The 18873-nt window shown below is 40.1% G+C and overlaps 1 protein-coding gene across 8 annotated transcripts in view; it reads right to left on the reverse strand.

Moving 5' to 3' along the window:
* Positions 1-18873, reverse strand: part of SEMA5A (semaphorin 5A) — a 365023-nt gene that overhangs the window by 236635 nt on the left and 109515 nt on the right. For all 8 annotated transcript variants that reach the window (XM_076330319.1, XM_076330320.1, XM_076330321.1 and 5 more), the window contains exon 3: positions 18053-18251. In XM_076330319.1, coding sequence (XP_076186434.1) covers positions 18053-18185 — 133 coding nt within the window. In that variant the 5' untranslated portion in view covers positions 18186-18251. The remainder of the gene's footprint in view (positions 1-18052; positions 18252-18873) is intronic.

Consider the following 18873-nt stretch of genomic DNA (forward strand, 5'->3'; position numbering starts at 1 on the left):
GGCATCACGTGTCACGCAGGAATAAGCCTTTATGGGATAAAGCTACAACTTTGTGATACTTCCGTATGGGAAAACAAAAAAAAAAACACCAACAAAAAAAAAAACAAACAAAAAAGACAACGAAACAAAACCCATGTAAACTGTAAAAGTAAAAACTTATTGGTGAAATTCTGCTTTGAGGTACGCTACAGAAAATTTATGTAACTAAATCAACAGAAAAATTAGATTTCTTTTCATCTAAACAGTAAAATCTAGCTGAAAAGCCTTAGGTGAAACAAGACCTTTCAGTTCTGTTACGAGTTATCTCCTTAGAGTCAAAAATGCGTATCAAGCTATTAAAGGTCTATAAATTATTTTTCTTTGAATTAAAAACTCATGGTGAAGTAGTAAGCAATAAAAATTTCACTTTATTAATGGTTTTCACGTAGATACAACATGACAAGCTTTACAAAATAACACAGCTATAGATTTTGTATACTACAACAGTACCATAAATAAATGTGTAAGTTAATTAAGCTGGCCTGCTGACACGTAACCTAATCGTGCTGCCTGCTGATCACAGGTGACAAACAGCAACATCCCTCCCCTTTCCAATTCTAACCCTCCCCTTCCCGGCATTACCCTCTTCTTCCTCTGCCCTCAGTTCATGTGCAGCACAGTAAAATACGTAGCCCTTTAGTGACTTCTCTTTTTCTTACTCCTAATACTGAAAACACTTATTCAGACGCACCTTCAACCTGGATTTTTTTTCCCCCTTTAAAACTAAGTATGCATGTTTACCGTTCTACAGACATTGGTCTGACTTAAAGCTGTCCATGGAAAACTATATCATGGTATACATACAGTACATTGTGACAACAGCTGGTCTCCAACACACGCTGGGTCCTTTTGGTACATTCAAGACATACTTACCCTTAGCAAAAAAAGATTAATTTATTTTTTAATTGCTATTACAGGACTGAAATCTGCAAGCCTTGTAACTCAAAAACATTCCTGAAAGAAAATGCACGTTTTCCCATGGAACTAAAAGATGGGTATTTAAAAAGTTGGATTCTGAGAAAGCTCTCTTTCACGTGCTGTGAATCACATGCTGTGAGTTTTCCTGGGTGTTTCAGGTTTTGGGTTTGTTTTTTTTAATAGCTTAGATTTTAATAGGAAATAAAGTTTGCCATGACTCATAAACCTATGGCAAAGCAAACGCACCAAAGGCCCCTCAGCTCCTAGGAAAGGTCAAGGGAGTCTCCTAAAGAGCTTTAAAGACAAAGGAGGTTAACAATCAGAGCTGAGCAGGAGGATGTTAGATATACAAAAAATGAAAGTCCAGAAATCTGTCTCGGTTTTACTTTAAATTTAGTAGCTGCCCAACAGGCCATAGCTTGTTTGGTTTACATTGTCCAAGGACTTGCCAAGGGCTGAGCTCTACGGTTCTTTGCAAATGAAACAGTGAAGTTGTCTCCAACCTAAGTTTCATTATTCAGCCCTTCAAAGCTACAATAAACAGTAAAATAAATTGAGAAATTACTAATAAGGAATAGAGTGGTATGTTTAGAACTGAATTCAGAAGCGATCTTTAATGGTAAATAACAAAGTTAAAAGACAATAAAGACCTGACTTCATTAAAAAATTAACATAGATATTAAAAATTTCAGCAGTGTTTATGGTGTATGTATGTGACACCTCATGCCATGGTGTCCTTTTTGAAAATATTGAGCACAAAGTTAAACATAACGCACAGTACCACCTTCTTGAAGAAACTCTGTTAGCAAAATAATAATAATAATAATAATAATAATAATAATAATAATAATAATAATAATACCACAGTTGAAAACTAGCAGATTTGCAATATTAACAGAAGTCTCTGGGTGGCATCGGTACGACAAATTCACTAATCTTATCATAAGAAAATTAAAATATACTACCGCATGCTAAAGTTATTTTATAATTAAATGTATCTAATCTAAGGATGATACAATAATGCCCGTCTTCCTGAAGCTGTATAATGATTTTAGCCTAACTTAGATCTTCTCTTCCTGTGACACTCAAGTTACATTACTATCCTCTTCAAAGGCAGCGAGACAAGTCAGAGTCTCCACAGTGGTGTGTCACATTGACTCCATTACATCACCCCCGCTGCCCTGGTGCCAGCCCCATTAACCCCAGGGGAATCTATTAAGCGAGGTGTCACGGCTGGCAAGAGGCGATCCACCTGTTTGCTCATTCAGTGCGCCCTGTTTCAGGATTTATTTGCAACATTTGCTCTTTAAAGACACAGTTAGGTGCACTTGTAAACACTCTGCTGTGATGCTTCAGGACTCCATTGTCCCTAACTATTTTAAAACTAGGACTGAGAAAAACAAGATTTTCTTCAGTAATTTCTGTGCATCATCAGTATCAATTCAGTGTGATTGTTAAGTCCTCATTTTTAAATTCCCATTACAACATAAATATATCCATGAATAATAAATTCACTCAGAACAACTTCAGGAAGACAAGCATTGTTCTGTGTTGGGAAAAAAGAGAAAAATGGCATGCCATAGCCTGTTGCATCTTTTACAACTCACTTTTTCTGTACTTTTTTTCTTACATTTCCAATCACCAGTCTTTTCTAGCTCTTTCACTGTGTTCTCTCCTCACAGAAATGCATTAAACACACCCTTGCTGGTAAGTCATTGACTCACTGCAGCTGAAAGGAAAAAAGGTACCACAGCTTGAGCGAAGAAAGGAAATATGTGCAAATACTATTCCACAGGTTCTGACCAAAAAAGAGGACTCCATCATGACAGTTCAGCCAAAGAACGGCTGTACTACTTCTGAAACCAATCACAATTCACCCATGCTTATCTGAAAGGGGCTGAAGCTTAGTTTGTCAACCACATAACTTATTTTTCTAGGACTTATTCAAGGCATGTGTTGCTCAGCATTCGTGTACAATGACTCCATGTTTTAAATAATTTTGAGCAATAAGGTTTAAAAAAAGTAGTAAATAACAGGAAGAAAGCAGCTATAGTTACAAACATGTAAGTGACAACATAAGATATTCTACACAGATGTTCTATTCCTCAAATGAGTTTCTGAAAACACAGCTGCAAACAGACTTCTAGCTCAGGCATCAGGGCTTGTCCGGTTGTCATTGTAGCGGAGAGAAACCTATGCTACACCTGAACAAACTACCTCGTGCACTCCTCAGGCTACAGCGCCGTGAAGCTCCACGACAACTATGGTGGTTCTATTTCTGGTATCTAAGTGTTTAAACCCATACAAATGCAACTTATTCTTTACATATTTGTAAAGTCATTCTTTACATATGTGTACTTAATGTATATTATTGTACATTACTTAATGACAAAGTCGTTCTTTACATATTTGTACTTACTTTGGACCAAATTCTTCCTCTACCCTAGCCTAGCACTGTTGCAGAACAGGCCAGAATGGGCTTTTCCCAATGGGTATATTCCTGTTGGATGCATTAACCATGAAATCATTAAAAGTGCCATTTCTTTTGAGAAAGACAAGCAAAGACAAGACAAGACAAGCGAATCACAAACCAGAAAACTCATCTAACAAATATAGTAAGCACAGCAAATATTTTTCCATTTCTCTCACAGAAAAGACTCATTCTAGGAGTTAGAAGTACCCCAGCAAAAACTATATGCTAATTATACTCATCTCAAAGTCTGAGCATGAACATCTGCCCTGCTACTTGCTATTCTTCCATAAGGCCCATGGTAGAAGCTGAACACTTTGAAGACAGCAGCTCAGGGCAAAGCAGAGAAGGCCTGCCTGTTACAGGCTGCTTTTCCAAAACCTGTAATTCCAGACATATGTTTTCTATATGCAATGGTAAGTTGGCAGATTTGCTTCCAGGACCATTTACCTCCTTAACTTTATGATCCTGACTGCTTACGCAGGTTGTCTTGCAGAACTGTATCACTAAGGTGACTGTGTCTTAGCCATGCTGTGGAGCTCTCTTCTAGAGGAGGTTTGGGGAAAAGCCCACGGGGAGATGCTCTAGAGTGCCTGTTGCCTAGGCTGTGCATGCAGACTCCCTGTAGAATCATAGAATCATAGAATCATTAAGGTTGGAAAAGACCTCTAAGATCATCGAGTCCAACCATCGACCCAACACCACCATGCCCACTAAACCATCTCCCTAAGTGCCTCATCTACACGTCTTTTAAATACCTCCAGGGATGGGGACTCAACCACTTCCCTGGGCAGCCTCTTCCAATGTTTCACCACTCTTTCAGTAAAGAAATTTTTCCTTACATCCAATCTAAACCTCCCCTGGTGCAACTTGAGGCCATTTCCTCTCGTCCTATCAGTTGTTACTTCGGAGAAGAGACCGACACCCACCTCGCTACAACCTCCTTTCAGGGAGTTGTAGAGAGCAATGAGGTCTCCCCTCAGCCTCCTCTTCTCCAGGCTAAACAACCCCAGTTCCCTCAGCCGCTCCTCAGAAGACTTGTTCTCCAGACCCCTCACCAGCCTCGTTGCCCTTCTCTGGACACGCTCCAGCACCTCAACGTCCTTCTTGTAGTGAGGGGCCCAAAACTGAACACAGTATTCGAGGTGCGGCCTCACCAGGGCCGAGTACAGGGGCACGATCACTTCCCTACTCCTGCTGGCCACACTCTTTCTGATATAGGCCAGGATGCCATTGGCCTTCTTGGCCGCCTGGGCACACTGCCGGCTCATGTTCAGCCGGCTGTCAGCCAGCACCCCCAGGTCCTTTTCCGCCAGGCAGCTTTCCAGCCACTCTTCCCCAAGCCTGTAGCGCTGCATGGGGTTGTTGTGGCCGAAGTGCAGGACCCGGCACTTGGCCTTGTTGAACCTCATACAGTTGGCCTGGGCCCATCGATCCAGCCTGTCCAGGTCCCTCTGCAGAGCCTTCCTACCCTCGAGCAGATCAACACTCCCGCCCAACTTGGTGTCGTCTGCAAACTTACTGAGGGTGCACTCGATCCCCTCATCCAGATCATTGATAAAGATATTGAACAAGACCGGCCCCAGTACTGAGCCCTGGGGAACACCGCTCGTAACCGGCCGCCAACTGGATTTGACTCCATTCACCACAACTCTCTGGGCCCGGCCGTCCAGCCAGTTTTTGACCCAGCGCAGAGTCCACCTGTCTAAGCCGTGAGCCGCCAGCTGCTCTAGGAGAATGCTGTGGGAGGCGGTGTCAAAGGCCTTGCTGAAGTCCAGGTAGACCACATCCACAGCCTTTCCCTCATCCACTAGGCGGGTCACCTGGTCATAGAAGGAGATTAGGTTGGTCAGGCAGGACCTGCCTTTCATGAATCCGTGCTGGCTAGGCCGGATCCCCTGGTTGTCCCACTCACGCCTTGTGAGCGCCCTCAAGATGAACCGCTCCATAATCTTCCCCGGCACCGAGGTCAGGCTGACAGGCCTGTAGTTCCCCGGATCCTCCTTCCGGCCCTTCTTGTGGATAGGCATCACCTTGGCAAGCCTCCAGTCGTCCGGGACCTCCCCCGTTAACCAGGACTGCTGATAAATGATGGAGAGCGGCTTGGTGAGCACCTCCGCCAGCTCCCTCAGCACTCTCGGGTGGATCCCATCCGGCCCCATAGACTTGTGAGTGTCCAGGTGGCGTAGCAGGTCATTGAGTGCTTCCTCTTGGATTACGGGGGGTTCATCCTGCTCGCCATCCCCGTCTTCCAGCTCGGGGGGATGCAAAGCCAGGCGCACTCGATATAGTTACAGCTCGGGTCAGCACTCTGGGCATTCATTAATCCTTTCTACATGGCTCCTAATGCTGTCCTTCTTTAGCATGCATTTCAGAGGCAAAGAAAATAATTATTAATGCTTCTTACAATAGGAGAGCTTAAAGCTAGTACCAGCATTGCATTTTAGTCCCAGAGTTGAAGTTATGTATAAGGAGCAAGAAAATACCCACGTAATCTGACCCTTAGATACCAAGCACATATATACTCCACCAGGATGAATTAGAGGCCAGGAAGGTGCCTTTTCTGTAATTTTTAGTATTCCAGAAGGACAAACTACTGCATTAAGAACCTTAGTCAAATGGACAAACAAGAAAAAAGCAACTCTCTAACATTTAAACCTTACAGAAAGAGACAAATCTGTTCTAAAAAAAATCAAAAAGCCAAGTCAATCCCAGCCCAATGCCCCAGTGAAACTCCTGGTCCACCTGTTACTGAAATTAGAACATAGTTGGCATGTCCACTTTTCCATATATATGGTACAAACATCCAGATGTCAAGGCTAAGGATGGTCATGGATGCAACAGATGTAACAGTCTTTGCTACCAGAAAGTTCTTATAATCTAAATGGAGTACACCAGAAGAAGACTGGATGCAACATATGTAGAGAAAAGTACTAGTTCAGCAATAAAAAGATGGCATCAGCTGACACCATTTCATGTTTCTCTGTAAAATGAAAGGATTAGGACAGATAGGTCTGTTACAATACTCAGTATTGCATTTTAATGAAAAAGACATTGCATGTAGCCCTTACCATACAGAACACATTTATACCAGGGCTGTGTACACCGCTGACTTTAGTAATATAGAATTAAGAGTATGTGGACATCATAACTGGGAAACAAAAGAATGTGTATTTATAGTAGCTAATCCCTAATTTTTAATAAAATTGAAAATGAAAAATATTTCTTATAAAAATCAAGAATATTTTTAAATGTAGATAATACATTGAAAAATATAGGCATCCTGGTAATTAAACAGTAATTAGACAGTAAGAACTGTACAGTTTCTAAAATAGTGATCCAAGAAGATATAAGAAAATAAAACATCATTTCTTCCTGCCAAGGAAGAAAATAAAAACAATTGTTTAGGCAGGGTTAGCTAATGCAATCCAATGCTCTATAAAAGATGGAGTTACGACTTTGCCCAGCATGATTAAATCAGCAACCACAAACTAAAAGGTTCCTCTTTTAAGTCTCACCACACTACATTTGGCTCCCCTTTGGAAACATGGAAATGTGTCAGATCTCCATCTGCAGTTCAGAGCTCATCTTTGCTTATAGGGAGAGGGGAAAAAAAAAAAAAACAACAAAAAGACAAAACCAACCTCAAAACTACAGCTCCCTTTCAAGATGCAGTATTCTGGAGGTCTCTTTAGATCACAAACAAGGCAGCTGCTTTCCTTCTACTATCCAATACAACTTAACACAGTCCTGAAGCTTGCCTTTCCTTACAGAGAACTGCAGATGCCAAGAAATAAATACGTAGCTCTGGCCTTATCTAGAAGCTCTGCCAGCTCCCCGAGCTCCTCTCCACTTTAAATCATCTGTAATAAAACAAATCCCAAGACCATAAACCTCTTGACATTTTCAAGAAAGTTCACCACCTGCTTATTGGGCCTTTGTTTTTTAAACAACTATTACAGCTTCAGAACAACTTTGGAGGTAATGAGGCAGGGTAATTTATTTATTATTAATGGAAAAAACAGAAAATAAAGCATACTTAAAGAATATGTTTCTTGACTTTAACCGAGTGAACTTGAACTTCTTTCCTAAGCCTACTGTAAACTTACTTCCTTCTGCCCGACTCCTCACATCTTTCTTTGGTTCTCTCATTAGGCACAAAGTCACTGCCTCCACGAGTTGCATACCCCTCTCCAGGCAGGGCAGGCACAGTCACAGCAATTGCCCTGCCCTGGTTCCCTGACCTGCTTTTACAATCCGCTCTAACCTCCAAAGTCTCAAGGTCTAAAATCCAGCCTGCATTCCTGTTTTCTTTGTCCTGCCAGAGCTTCCCCAGCTAGAAGTACATATTTCTGCATTCTTATGTGTGTGCATATGTCTATTACTGGGATAATTAAAGGGAATTTGGGTTCTGACTGTCTGTGCCCTCGGGGAAGAGACAGTAACATCTGCTGCAATGACTACTTATTTCTTATTCTTCTGAACAAGGGTTTTGAAATGTTTATGCTTCATTGTTCAAACACACACGCTGCATACAAATACAAGAAGGTGTAAGGGGAAAAAAGACTGAACCCCCATCTAGATGAAAGTGGTTTCAGCGCTGCAAGCACAGTTTTTATATACTCAGAATCACTTGCAAGTTCTACAGAAATTATGCAGTGACAAAGTATCAGCCATGATATACAATTACAGCCCCCTTGAGTTTTCTTTCTCTCATACACAGAAACAGCATGAAACTAGAGCCCCAGGCCATTCCAGAAAAAAAACAATAAAACCTACTTTGCAAAGTTACACTAGCCAGCTGGAAGAGATCTCGTTAACCATACCCTTCCCACTTCTAAGGAAATAAACCCTTGACTCAAACATGGCATACCTGATGTTATAATATTTTTAAATTATACAGTATCAGTCATTTGAGGATAGCATTATATTTAAAAATAATAACTAAGCATGCTTAACAACAGTTTAAGTTGCCAAGAACTCTGCCTAAAAATTTTCAGTTGCCTGATTTTCTGCACCGGATTTTGAACAACAAACATAAAGTGACTGTCAAGTAAGCCAAGAGTTGAAACAGGATTTCCAAATCCTGGTTTGCTTTACAGCAAAAGGCCTACCAACCTTTACCAATTGTTCAAATTAGGAACCATGAAAATATCATGCCAGCAGACTACCATGAAGAAACAAATAAAAATTAAGGAAAAAGAAGGTAAGAACCAAAACTGAAGCATCTGAGTTTGGGGGGCTCAGTTCCGGGGTTTCCCCCACCATGCCCTCTCTTCAGAGGGGCTTAACCTTTCACTTTTTAAGGCTTACATACTGGCTTTGGCAACTGGTCACAGAATTCATTTTGAAGGAAATCATGTTGTATGGTTATGGGAAACCAGTATTTGGTCTCGACATGGAGTTTTGTAAAGAAACCTGCTCAATTTTTATACTGGTATTGTAGGAAACAGATGCATAAAGCCAACTGCCTACAGACAGCTATAATAATGATGTGTTATTTTTGTGGGAAATATCTATGTTTCAGTTAGCAAGACCTTGTTTCTAGAACTGACCATCTTGCAATGATGCATTCTTATTTATGTTGGCATATGAAAATACTAAACTTCTTCATTTACATTGTTTTAGCATAATACAATTTCTTGATTCTATCAGTTCTGCCCAAGACTATAGCTCTTAAAATATTTTCAGGTCTGAAGATATTTCATGCAAAAAATACAAAGACCAACAAAACAAGTCTTACTGTAACACAAAGGACATAAAGGGTAAAGCCTGACACTAATCTTGGTAAGAGCTTGGAGCCAGGACTTCAAAATGGAACATACTCCCCACCCCCTCCACTCCCCCACCACAAAAACAAAAAGATGCCCTCAAGCCAAAAGAAGAAAGTGACAAGCAAGAAAAAGAAAAAGAAAAACCACAACCCCGCAAACAACAGAACAGCACTTCTCTTTGTAGAAATTATTTTTGTTCTAAAGGGCACTGTCGAATTCCAGGTATTTGTCATTATTAACAACTACTTTAGTTGATTTACCGTAGAGCTCGTTGTAAAATGGTGAGCTCCTAATTCTCAGAAATGGTAGAGAAAAACCGCATTTCTTTGTCCAGAAAGCCTTCAGAACAAAACCTGAAGTGAGCACTGTAAGTGGAAAGACAAGCTTATGACAAGTCAAAGTGTGGTCTCGCCTGAATGTGACAAATTACCATGTAACAAGTGAGTATCTACCATGTTCAGCCACACAAACAAAATTAGCTGCCATTCAGCGTCCTATAGTCTTGTCAATAGCAAATGAGTAGTGCCACAGAAGGGAGGCAGGAAGGAAAGCATGTGAAAAAGAATCACTTTGAAGAAGCACTGACTGCACTTCTCGACTTCCACCCATTCTGTCAAATAAACACAAAATATCTCTGAAAGTTTATTTAAGAAATTGAGGGGAAAAAGGGAAAATCAACACATGTTTTTCCTCCGCACCTCTAAGATTCCTGGAAACTGTAGAGCTCCAGGCAAGGCCCAAGGGTGGGCCAGGGTGTCCCCAGATCTCTCAGCCGATGCAACAGCCAGCAGAAGGTGACATTCAGTGACAGGCAGTAAGGGCAGCAGGTACCACTGAGTGAGTGCAAGGCAGGCCCTGTAAAAGCTGCGCAGAACCTGGAAGGGAAGACCACCAGAAGGAGTCTCTCCAGAAATTTGGTCACTACCAAGTATGAAAACAGGGCTACCCAGGATCAGAAGGCCAGTAACCGCAACTGTCACCACCTTTCATGAACTAGCAGTCTAGATTACTTCAGGAGAAGTAACCAAGAAGAACTGAATTAAGGACGTTTCTTGCAAAACGTAGAGCCGTGCTGCTGCCGCTGCTGTGAGAGGCCAGGCAGGCTGCGCGGGCATCCTCACCAGCGGTGGAGCCCGCAGGGCCGCCCGCTCCACACAGCACAACTGCATCCTGCCGGTCTGTGACAACTGTGCAGCCACGGGCTCCATGAAGAGCTGGGCATGAATGGCTTACACCAAGGCAAGTTAAAAAGGGCCGACTCTCAACTCCTCAGCCGTGCAATGCTAACTAGCCATATACATGTTCTTCCTCTTCAGTCAACACTCGTTAGCTTTGGACATGTTGCAATGCAGTCCCTGAAGAGGGAGAAGAACCGAGTTCACATGAACCAGCGTGGCGATTATGCATAGAGAACTTAAAACTTCAGTAAAACATAATTTACACTGTGCCAGATGATTTAGAAACAATGGATATGCTTCATTAATGCCTTTTCCAAGAGGTAGATCAGTAGAATACTCATACTGACAGCTGTCAATAGAAGGGACTTATTCTAGTAAGAATAACAGAAAAAGACTTATTCTAGTTTAGGGAAGACCTATGACGACAGATTTTAGAGCTGAAACATTTTCGGATCTACAGTAGACTTTCTTATTTATTATAGTTTCTGGGAGAGAGAAAAGGTGCATTATGCCTTCCTAACATTAATTATGCAGTTTAATACCTTAAACATCCCATGAAAAAAATTAAAATACTGTCTGACGGGAAAAAAAATAAAATAGAGAAAAATCAAAGCAATATTTTGTTTCCTCTTGTCTTTAAACACACCAAAACTTCTAGAAGATGATAGAACTTCAGCTGCTTAGGAGCTCTATTTCTTGGTTGCTGATCTGTTTCTTTAACATATTCCAGTTTGGATGTTTTACAACCTTTCAGTAAAAATGCCCATCTCCATTAAAAATACATCTCTTCTGAAGAAGAAGGAAAAAAAAAAAAGCACAAAACCCCAGATTTTAATTCCATCTGCCTGCTTTGTACAGCTAGTGGAATGTGGCGGGAGCCTCTCACTCATTCTGCTGCTTCGTTAACAACCACGAAATTTCACATGCTCCAAACTTCCACATTAAGGCAACAGGGAAGAAATCAGCCATGGCTGAAAGGCTATGGAAAGGCTCATAGGACGTCTGTGCAGCTCACTAGCCATTGCAGTCACTGCTGATTTTCAATTATCAGAAACATTAAAATTATTAACATTCTATGATGGCCCAGCAGTTGGCTGGGATGCCAAAATAATTGTAAATTGATGCTTGCTTTAAAACATGATCACTTCCACCAAAAAAAAAAAAGTTAGCCAGTATGCAAGTCCTTTGCTTAGAGAACTCAGTCCTTGCCACACCCTGTTTTTTATGGGAATGCACGCCGAAGATACTGGGTGATTCAGGGAAATAGTAAGGGGATAGTATCCTTCAATCTTCAAAGCCGTAATTTTTAAAATTAACTGTAAGCAGTTGAAAGTTGCCGTTCCCCAGCAGGCGCTTAGTCCACTGTACAAAAGTAAAGGCAAACATGATTCGATACAAAATACATACAACTGGTGGAGGAATTATTTTCCTCCTTAAGAGGGGCTGGTTCTTGGCAGGGTAGTGCAAGCAATCTCATAGTCCTATCGTCTAGACAAAGCAAAGTTGCAATATCTAGCAATCAACTTTTCTTCACTGATGAATCATCTTTACTTAAAGAAAAACCCAAAAGAGGATAGGGGATGGAAAGCAATACACCTCAATCCCATTGCTGAAGCTGGCAGGAGGTCTTTAAAGGGTATTTTTGAAAACCAGTGGAAAGAGAAGGAAAAAGCAATAAAAACTGAGCAGCTTAGTAGACTACTATTAGTTTAAACAGTAGCTTGCAGCAAGATTGGGGAAAGAGAAGAGAGTACAAACGAAAACAAGTTCATACACCATGTATCCTTCTTCATTCAGCCCACATGTTATTTCCTCTTGGCACATGTTAAGTGCATGCACTCCATATACAAACCACATGATAAAACGAGCAGAGCGACGTACTGAGTCTATATTACTTAGACAAACATCAAGGGAGGGAATTCTGTGGTAGTTAGACAATAAGGTTAAGAAAATATATTTCTTAGGATTTCCGAACCAAGGAATCAAAAAATAACTATGCTATTTTTCTTTTCTGGTTAACCTCAAGTAGAAATGAGGGGTTTATGTTCATTTCTTCTATGGATTGAGACATGTTATTTTTTAGCATGTTTATTCAACAGATAACTCCTTTACAGCACAGCATGTATTTAAAATATCACTAAATACAGCTTCTAAAATTATGTCAACTGATGCTTTTTTGTTGAGACAGCACAACTTTAAATTCTGATTACTTTATGGGAGCATAAAAGAATGAGATTTGCCTCAGAGCAGATGATCTCAGCTGTACCCTCAACATCAGTTAAGTTCACAACTGCAGTTTATTTCTGATAGAAAAGCCTAAGAAATTCGACTTTACACAGGTAAACTGCAGAACAGTCAATACTTATAACTTCACACCTGAAATTGGAGTTGGGTCAATTTTTTTTCCAGCTTACTCTCACACACCGCTAAGCAGTTGGGATGGGCCCTTCAGTTCTACCTCACGGATGGAGTCTGCCTACAGCACAAGTCTTCAGCTGAGTGTGCGAGTTTTGACAGGTCTGACAGTTTCAAAGTTCAGCAAATGTGGGGGGAAACAAGGTGCCACTGTAACTACTTTTACACTTTTTTTTTTTTTTTTTAAAGTCAGTAATAAAATATCAGCTCCATCTACCACAGAGGCTCTGTAGAGTGGGTCACTAAGTGCTTTGAAACCTATGGAAATATTTAGACAAACGTTACACTACTCAACTGGTTTGCTTTGTTTTTTGCGTAAGAATAGTTCAACTTTTATAAACAGTCATTGTTTCTCATAGGCATCTTATATTTCTAAACACTGTTTGCCTATGATTTACCCCTCACTGTTCCTACCCAGAGGAAATTTGGTTTCCACAGCCTTTTCCAACTATTTAGGTTAAACACATCCCTTTACTATATTAAGAGAGTGTGTTTTCCAAGAAGAAGTTGACCATCAGTAAACCCTAATACACTTTACAGAGCTAACATTTCATATCTACATGCACATGAAAGCATACTCAGATAAAATAAAATTTAATAAAAATGAAAATTGTAAGGCTCTATCTTTAACAACCAGCTTATTTCAGTCCTTTTTCTTTCTTATTTCAAGCATAAATATACTTATTTACACACTGTAAACATATGGAAACGTATGCAAAGACGAATAATCTCACACTATGAATCTCTGTGTGTCCATTCAGTCACCTGCACCTTGTTTCCTTGCACCCAATTCTGTAAGTTGCACACGATTTATAACCTCTTGACTCTTAACGCCTCTATTGCACTTATGCTAGCATAGCTGATGAATCCTCAGTACATGCATCTAACATATGAAGACAGATTTTTAAAAGAACTTTTTTTTTTTTTTTAAAGCCTGAATTTCAATAGACTAGCACATCTGGAGGCAGACTCCTCCTTGGAGAGAAAGGAACTTAAAAGAGGGACTATGCATCATCACAGTTAGTCCCACCACGTAAAACACTGAACTGCACGCTACCGGGCTGATCCTGTCAATCCATCCCATACTTAGAGGTCTGCTTTTATATAAATCTGATCTCTGTGATAGTTCCTACTAACTTTAAATAATGAGAAAAGGAAATTTCCAGCTTCAAGGAAGACACAAAGTGCCTTATTCTAGTCTAGGGAAGACCTATGACAACAGATTTTAGAGCTGAAACATTTTCAGATCTACAGTAGACTTTCTTATTTATTATAGCTTCTGGGAGAGAGAAAAGGTGCATTATGCCTTCTTAACATTAATTATGCAGATAAACAAATTACAACGTGATTATTACTACTGTGTATGAGAGACATAAAATGAAAGAGATTTTTAGATCATGTCAAAAATCCTTTGAAAGTGCACGCATCTCCGCTGCTTCTGCAACTTCTCTTTCCTCTCCCACCGGCAAACAAAGTGCTTGAGTAAAGGTTCTCAAGTGGTGGGTAAAATTCTTGCCGTTTGATATCAGGAGATATATCATGGTCTTTCAGCTAAAACTATTTAGCTAGGAAAATCAGTGATAGAAATAATACATGCCTCTCTACAAAAGGTAGCTTGACAGGATCATCACCTAAGTGAGCAGTTTTTGATGGGCAGTGGGAAAGAAAGTAAGCTCTTTCAGGAGATACACTCCCTTTCCATATTTCACCATGACAACTCCTGGGGACTACTTTTTCTTTTTATTAGTTTTTTGCAGCTGTTCATCCATACGCTACACCAGACTCTCACTCCATTAGTTTTATTTAATAGTTTATACTCCATCTACCATGCCTCTCAAAGGAAGACAAATCAAATAAGTACATTGCTATTTTGGCATACCAGAAACTACAAAAAAAAGGGTTTAGTCAGTTATAAATAAAACAAAAGAGTTGATATCTCTATAAAGTTAGTACTGAGTTTACAAGCTTTAAAGTACCTACCACTCAATACCAGCCTTGGTTGACATTCAGCATCCTACACAGCATTTAGCTCTGGTGGATCTAATATTATTATAAGACGACTTTACAGAATAGGGTATTAATGCAGCATTCAAATTAAAGGTTTCGTAGCTGTTAAGAATTGATTTCAGGACTCTGTGTTGGTCTAATAATGTCAATAGATACAAAGGGCATTCTCTATAGGCATTCATGAAGTCAGTAAATGCTGCAGGAAGTATACAGAAATCGGGAAGAGGGCTGGTTGAATCCTGCCAACTCCTACTGCAGGATTTGTTCACAGAGTAGCTCTTCTCACACACATCTCTTTTTTTATACTTTGATACCCCAAGTAGTCCATTCCTAACACACAGGTTCAAAGACAACCTCTCAGTCATCTTTTCCTTCAGTCTCATATCTTCTGTTTTCCCTTACCTAGCAGTCCTGCAACTACAAGTCAACCGCTGTGTGCCCACACCAGTTATGTTACATAGCTATCACATACTCTATACTGCATTGCCAATATGTTTCTACGTGTACTTTCTAAGATGATTCCCGACAGACTATTGTGGTGAATACGAATTACAGTTTTTCAGAATATATTTAAGTGAAGGAAAACTTTTTCAAGATATGTCAGTTCATAAAAGCTAAGGTATGTCATGGATATGTACTGATTAATGATATTTTTACCACAAAGGTCAAGAGGGAGTCTGGCATTGAAAATCTTACTAAATCTCATATTAACAATCTGACAATAAATGCTTCTATATAATTGTATTTCCCACATATATTTACAGCAAAAATGAATTGGTTTTGTTCAGTAAACTCTAACTGTGACACCATCTCTGGCTACATCAAAAGATGCAACTGAAACAAGACAACAGAGGATGTCTCTGTCCCCAAAAAGCCTTAACATAGTAACTTAGAACTGGAAGGACATCACTAGAAATTAAATATGACAGAGAACAATAACAGTCTAAAAGGCAGGATCAGGCTAAATTCAAGCTACTCTCCTAGACATTGGCTGAATCAGATTCATAAACCAACACATTTTTAATCAACTTTTAGCATGTGGCTCTGGTAAAGAGTCTCAATTATTTGCCTTTACAGTTGCATATACCAAAAAAAAAGTACATGCAGTGATCCCTTAGTTTGTGAAATTAAGCAGTTAAGTACCAGAATTTTAACTGTGTTACTTTAATTTACAACATTGTGTATGCGCATTATGATAAAAATAACATTTTTAAACTAAATTATACACACAACATGCATGCTAAGAAAAACAGGTATTTTATCAGAATAAATCATACTATTTAGTCTATGAGTAAATGAGAGATAAAGGTCCCTCCTTCACAATAGACTGATGGTTTGCAGTTCCCAGGTACAGGATGTAACCACTTTAGTTCATTCTCCAATGCATTGGAGAAAGTGACAGCTGGCACCATTACTCTTATTAAACCATTAAAATGCCAGAACAAAAATACTTTCTGTAGAAAACACAACATTATTTTCTCTAACTTTATGAAAAGAATGGAAACAAATCTTTTTTCAATTAAAATTCAATAAATCCTAATTCATTGGAACAAAAAAAATACACATGTGCTTTCTGAGAAAAACAGGAGGAATGCAATATGTAATATAATACATCTTAATCCCTACATCCTCATAGCTCCAAACTATTTGGAACTCGTTCTAAGTTGCGACTAATGGAAAAATCTCAATTCAAATAAATAAAAAAATCAGATAAGTTATTAAATGCCTCAGGTTTTTACAGACAACATCCTCCAAGTGTTCTTCACTTTGCTCCAGCTGTTCCTCAGCGGTCCATCCCAATACTCAAGATGACAACCACATGTATGAAGAGACTGGCTTGGAGAAGCAAGGAACTCATGGTGGAGCTCCAATGCAAAAAGGCTGTATATATGAGGTGTAAGCAGGGACAAGGTGACCAAGGAGGAATTTAGAAACACCACATGGGCATGTAAGGATTGTGTCAAGTTAAACAAAGTTCAATGGGAGTTAAGACTTGCATGGAATGTCAAGGGCAACTAGAGCAGCTTCTACTGCTACAATAGTAATGAAAGGTCAAACAGGGAAAATAGAAGCCTGTTGCTGAATTGGGCAGGTGATCTAGTGCCAGCAGACACAGATGACGTTGAGGGACTCAATACCTCCTTTGTTTCAGTCTTCACAAGGTCTCAAAAGCATCTGGTGTTTAGCGAAGGGGTTCAAGAACTAGAAGCAGTAGATGCAGCCTGAGTCAGGGATGACTTGCAAGATCTCAACCTATATAAATCCATGGGATCAGAAAAGCTGCATCCACAGACACCGAGATAATCGGCCACTCTTCATCTCTGAGAAGTCACAGAGATGAAGGAAGGTCCTCAGTAACTGCAGGGAAACAAACGTGGGAACTACAGTCCGGTCAATCTCACTTAAGTTCCTGGGAAAGTTACGGAGTTAGTCCTCTTGGAATGCACTTTTCTGGACATACGGAGGAGAAGGAGGTGACTGAGAACAGTCAGCATGGATTTGCCAAGGGTAAATCATTCCTGACCAACCCAATTGCCTTCTATAATAAAATGACTAGTTTTAATGATGAGGGGAGAGCAGGGGATGTCATTTATCTCAAGGCTTTCAACACTGTCTCACTGCAAGTTAGGATGTTATGGTCTGTCTCTTCAAATGGGCAACCAGATGGGTAAAAAGCCGGTTGGATGATCAAGCCCAGAGAGTAAATGTTTAATGGACCTTACTCCACCATGAGGCCAGTAACAAGTGGAATATCACAAGGGTTGATCCTGCGACCTGTCCTGTTTAACACCTTAATCAACAACCAAGGCAACAGAGTGCAGTCTGTAAAGTGTGCAGATAACACCAAATTCAGAGAAACAGTTGGTAAGCTTGAGGGCAGGGTTGCCGTCCAGAGGGACCTAGATCGGCTGGAGGAATGGGCCAAGAGCAACCTCATGAAATTAAGTGTACACATGCAGAGTCCTACACCTGGAAAGGAACAACCCCATGCAACAGTACAGCCTGGTTTTAATCACAGAGGAAAATGAGTCACCCACCTTTAAATGACACATTCAGCACCAAATTGTTAACAAACTTTGCAAGCCTAGTTGTATTTAACTTGTATGGAATACAGTCCAGGTTACTATGTAACAGCACTGAATACACTTTTTTTTTTCATATCATTACACATTAAAAACAGAGGTTTCAATGAAGAGATTACACAATCCTTAGCCTACTTCTGGAAAAGTTTTTTTGCGCTTACCCCTTACCTTTGTATGCAATAACTGGGTGCTCAGCTCGGTGGCAGTGGGTATCTTCTGTTGTTGTTGGCTCCAGTATTCCTAATACCCCAAGTCCTGCCAACAGCAGTGCAAGGAGGCAGCTTCCTTTCATGGTGGTCATGCTGTCCTCCACAGCAGTGACTTCTTTTAACTGACTACTCTTCTTGCACTCATGTGGGAAAAGCACCTGGAGAATTCAAAGAAATTTACTCAAGCACAAGAGCAAACCACAGAAAAAATTAGACAATTCTTGATGTTTAAAACAAAACAAAACAACACCGCCTTCTGTCTGTGTAGTATTTGATTCCTCAAAAGTATGCTATCAGCTGCTCCTCTAATTACTTCATAAACTTATCATCAGTGACACAATTTAGGAACATTGATTTCTTTTATCACCCAGCAAGATTCAAAAACTGTTATTCCTTCCCCCTCTCTTCTACTTTAAAGTTTCATTTTGTAATGGGGGGGGGGAATAATGTTCTGCAACATTTTTTATTTTATTTTTTTAGATACAGAAAATGTATCTAAATCTATGTTCCACGTACACTTGGATCCACTGCCCTTTGCTCTGCCTTCCTCACAAAGGAAAGAGTGCTTTGATTCCTTGTGAGTAAAAGGTAGGAAAGTAATTGCTCCTTCACGTTACTGACTGTTTTGACAAAACAACAGGCCTAGAGCATGTATTTTTTGCCTATCCGTAGAGTATGTATAGCACAGCACAGAAAGCGGTAGGACAAGGTTCACATCAACGTGAATGTGAATTCACATGCTCTGACAACGTACTTTTGCTTTACAGAAGGGACGGTCAC

Source organism: Aptenodytes patagonicus, chromosome 2 (genome assembly GCF_965638725.1).
Source record: "Aptenodytes patagonicus chromosome 2, bAptPat1.pri.cur, whole genome shotgun sequence".
Lineage (NCBI taxonomy): Eukaryota > Metazoa > Chordata > Aves > Sphenisciformes > Spheniscidae > Aptenodytes > Aptenodytes patagonicus.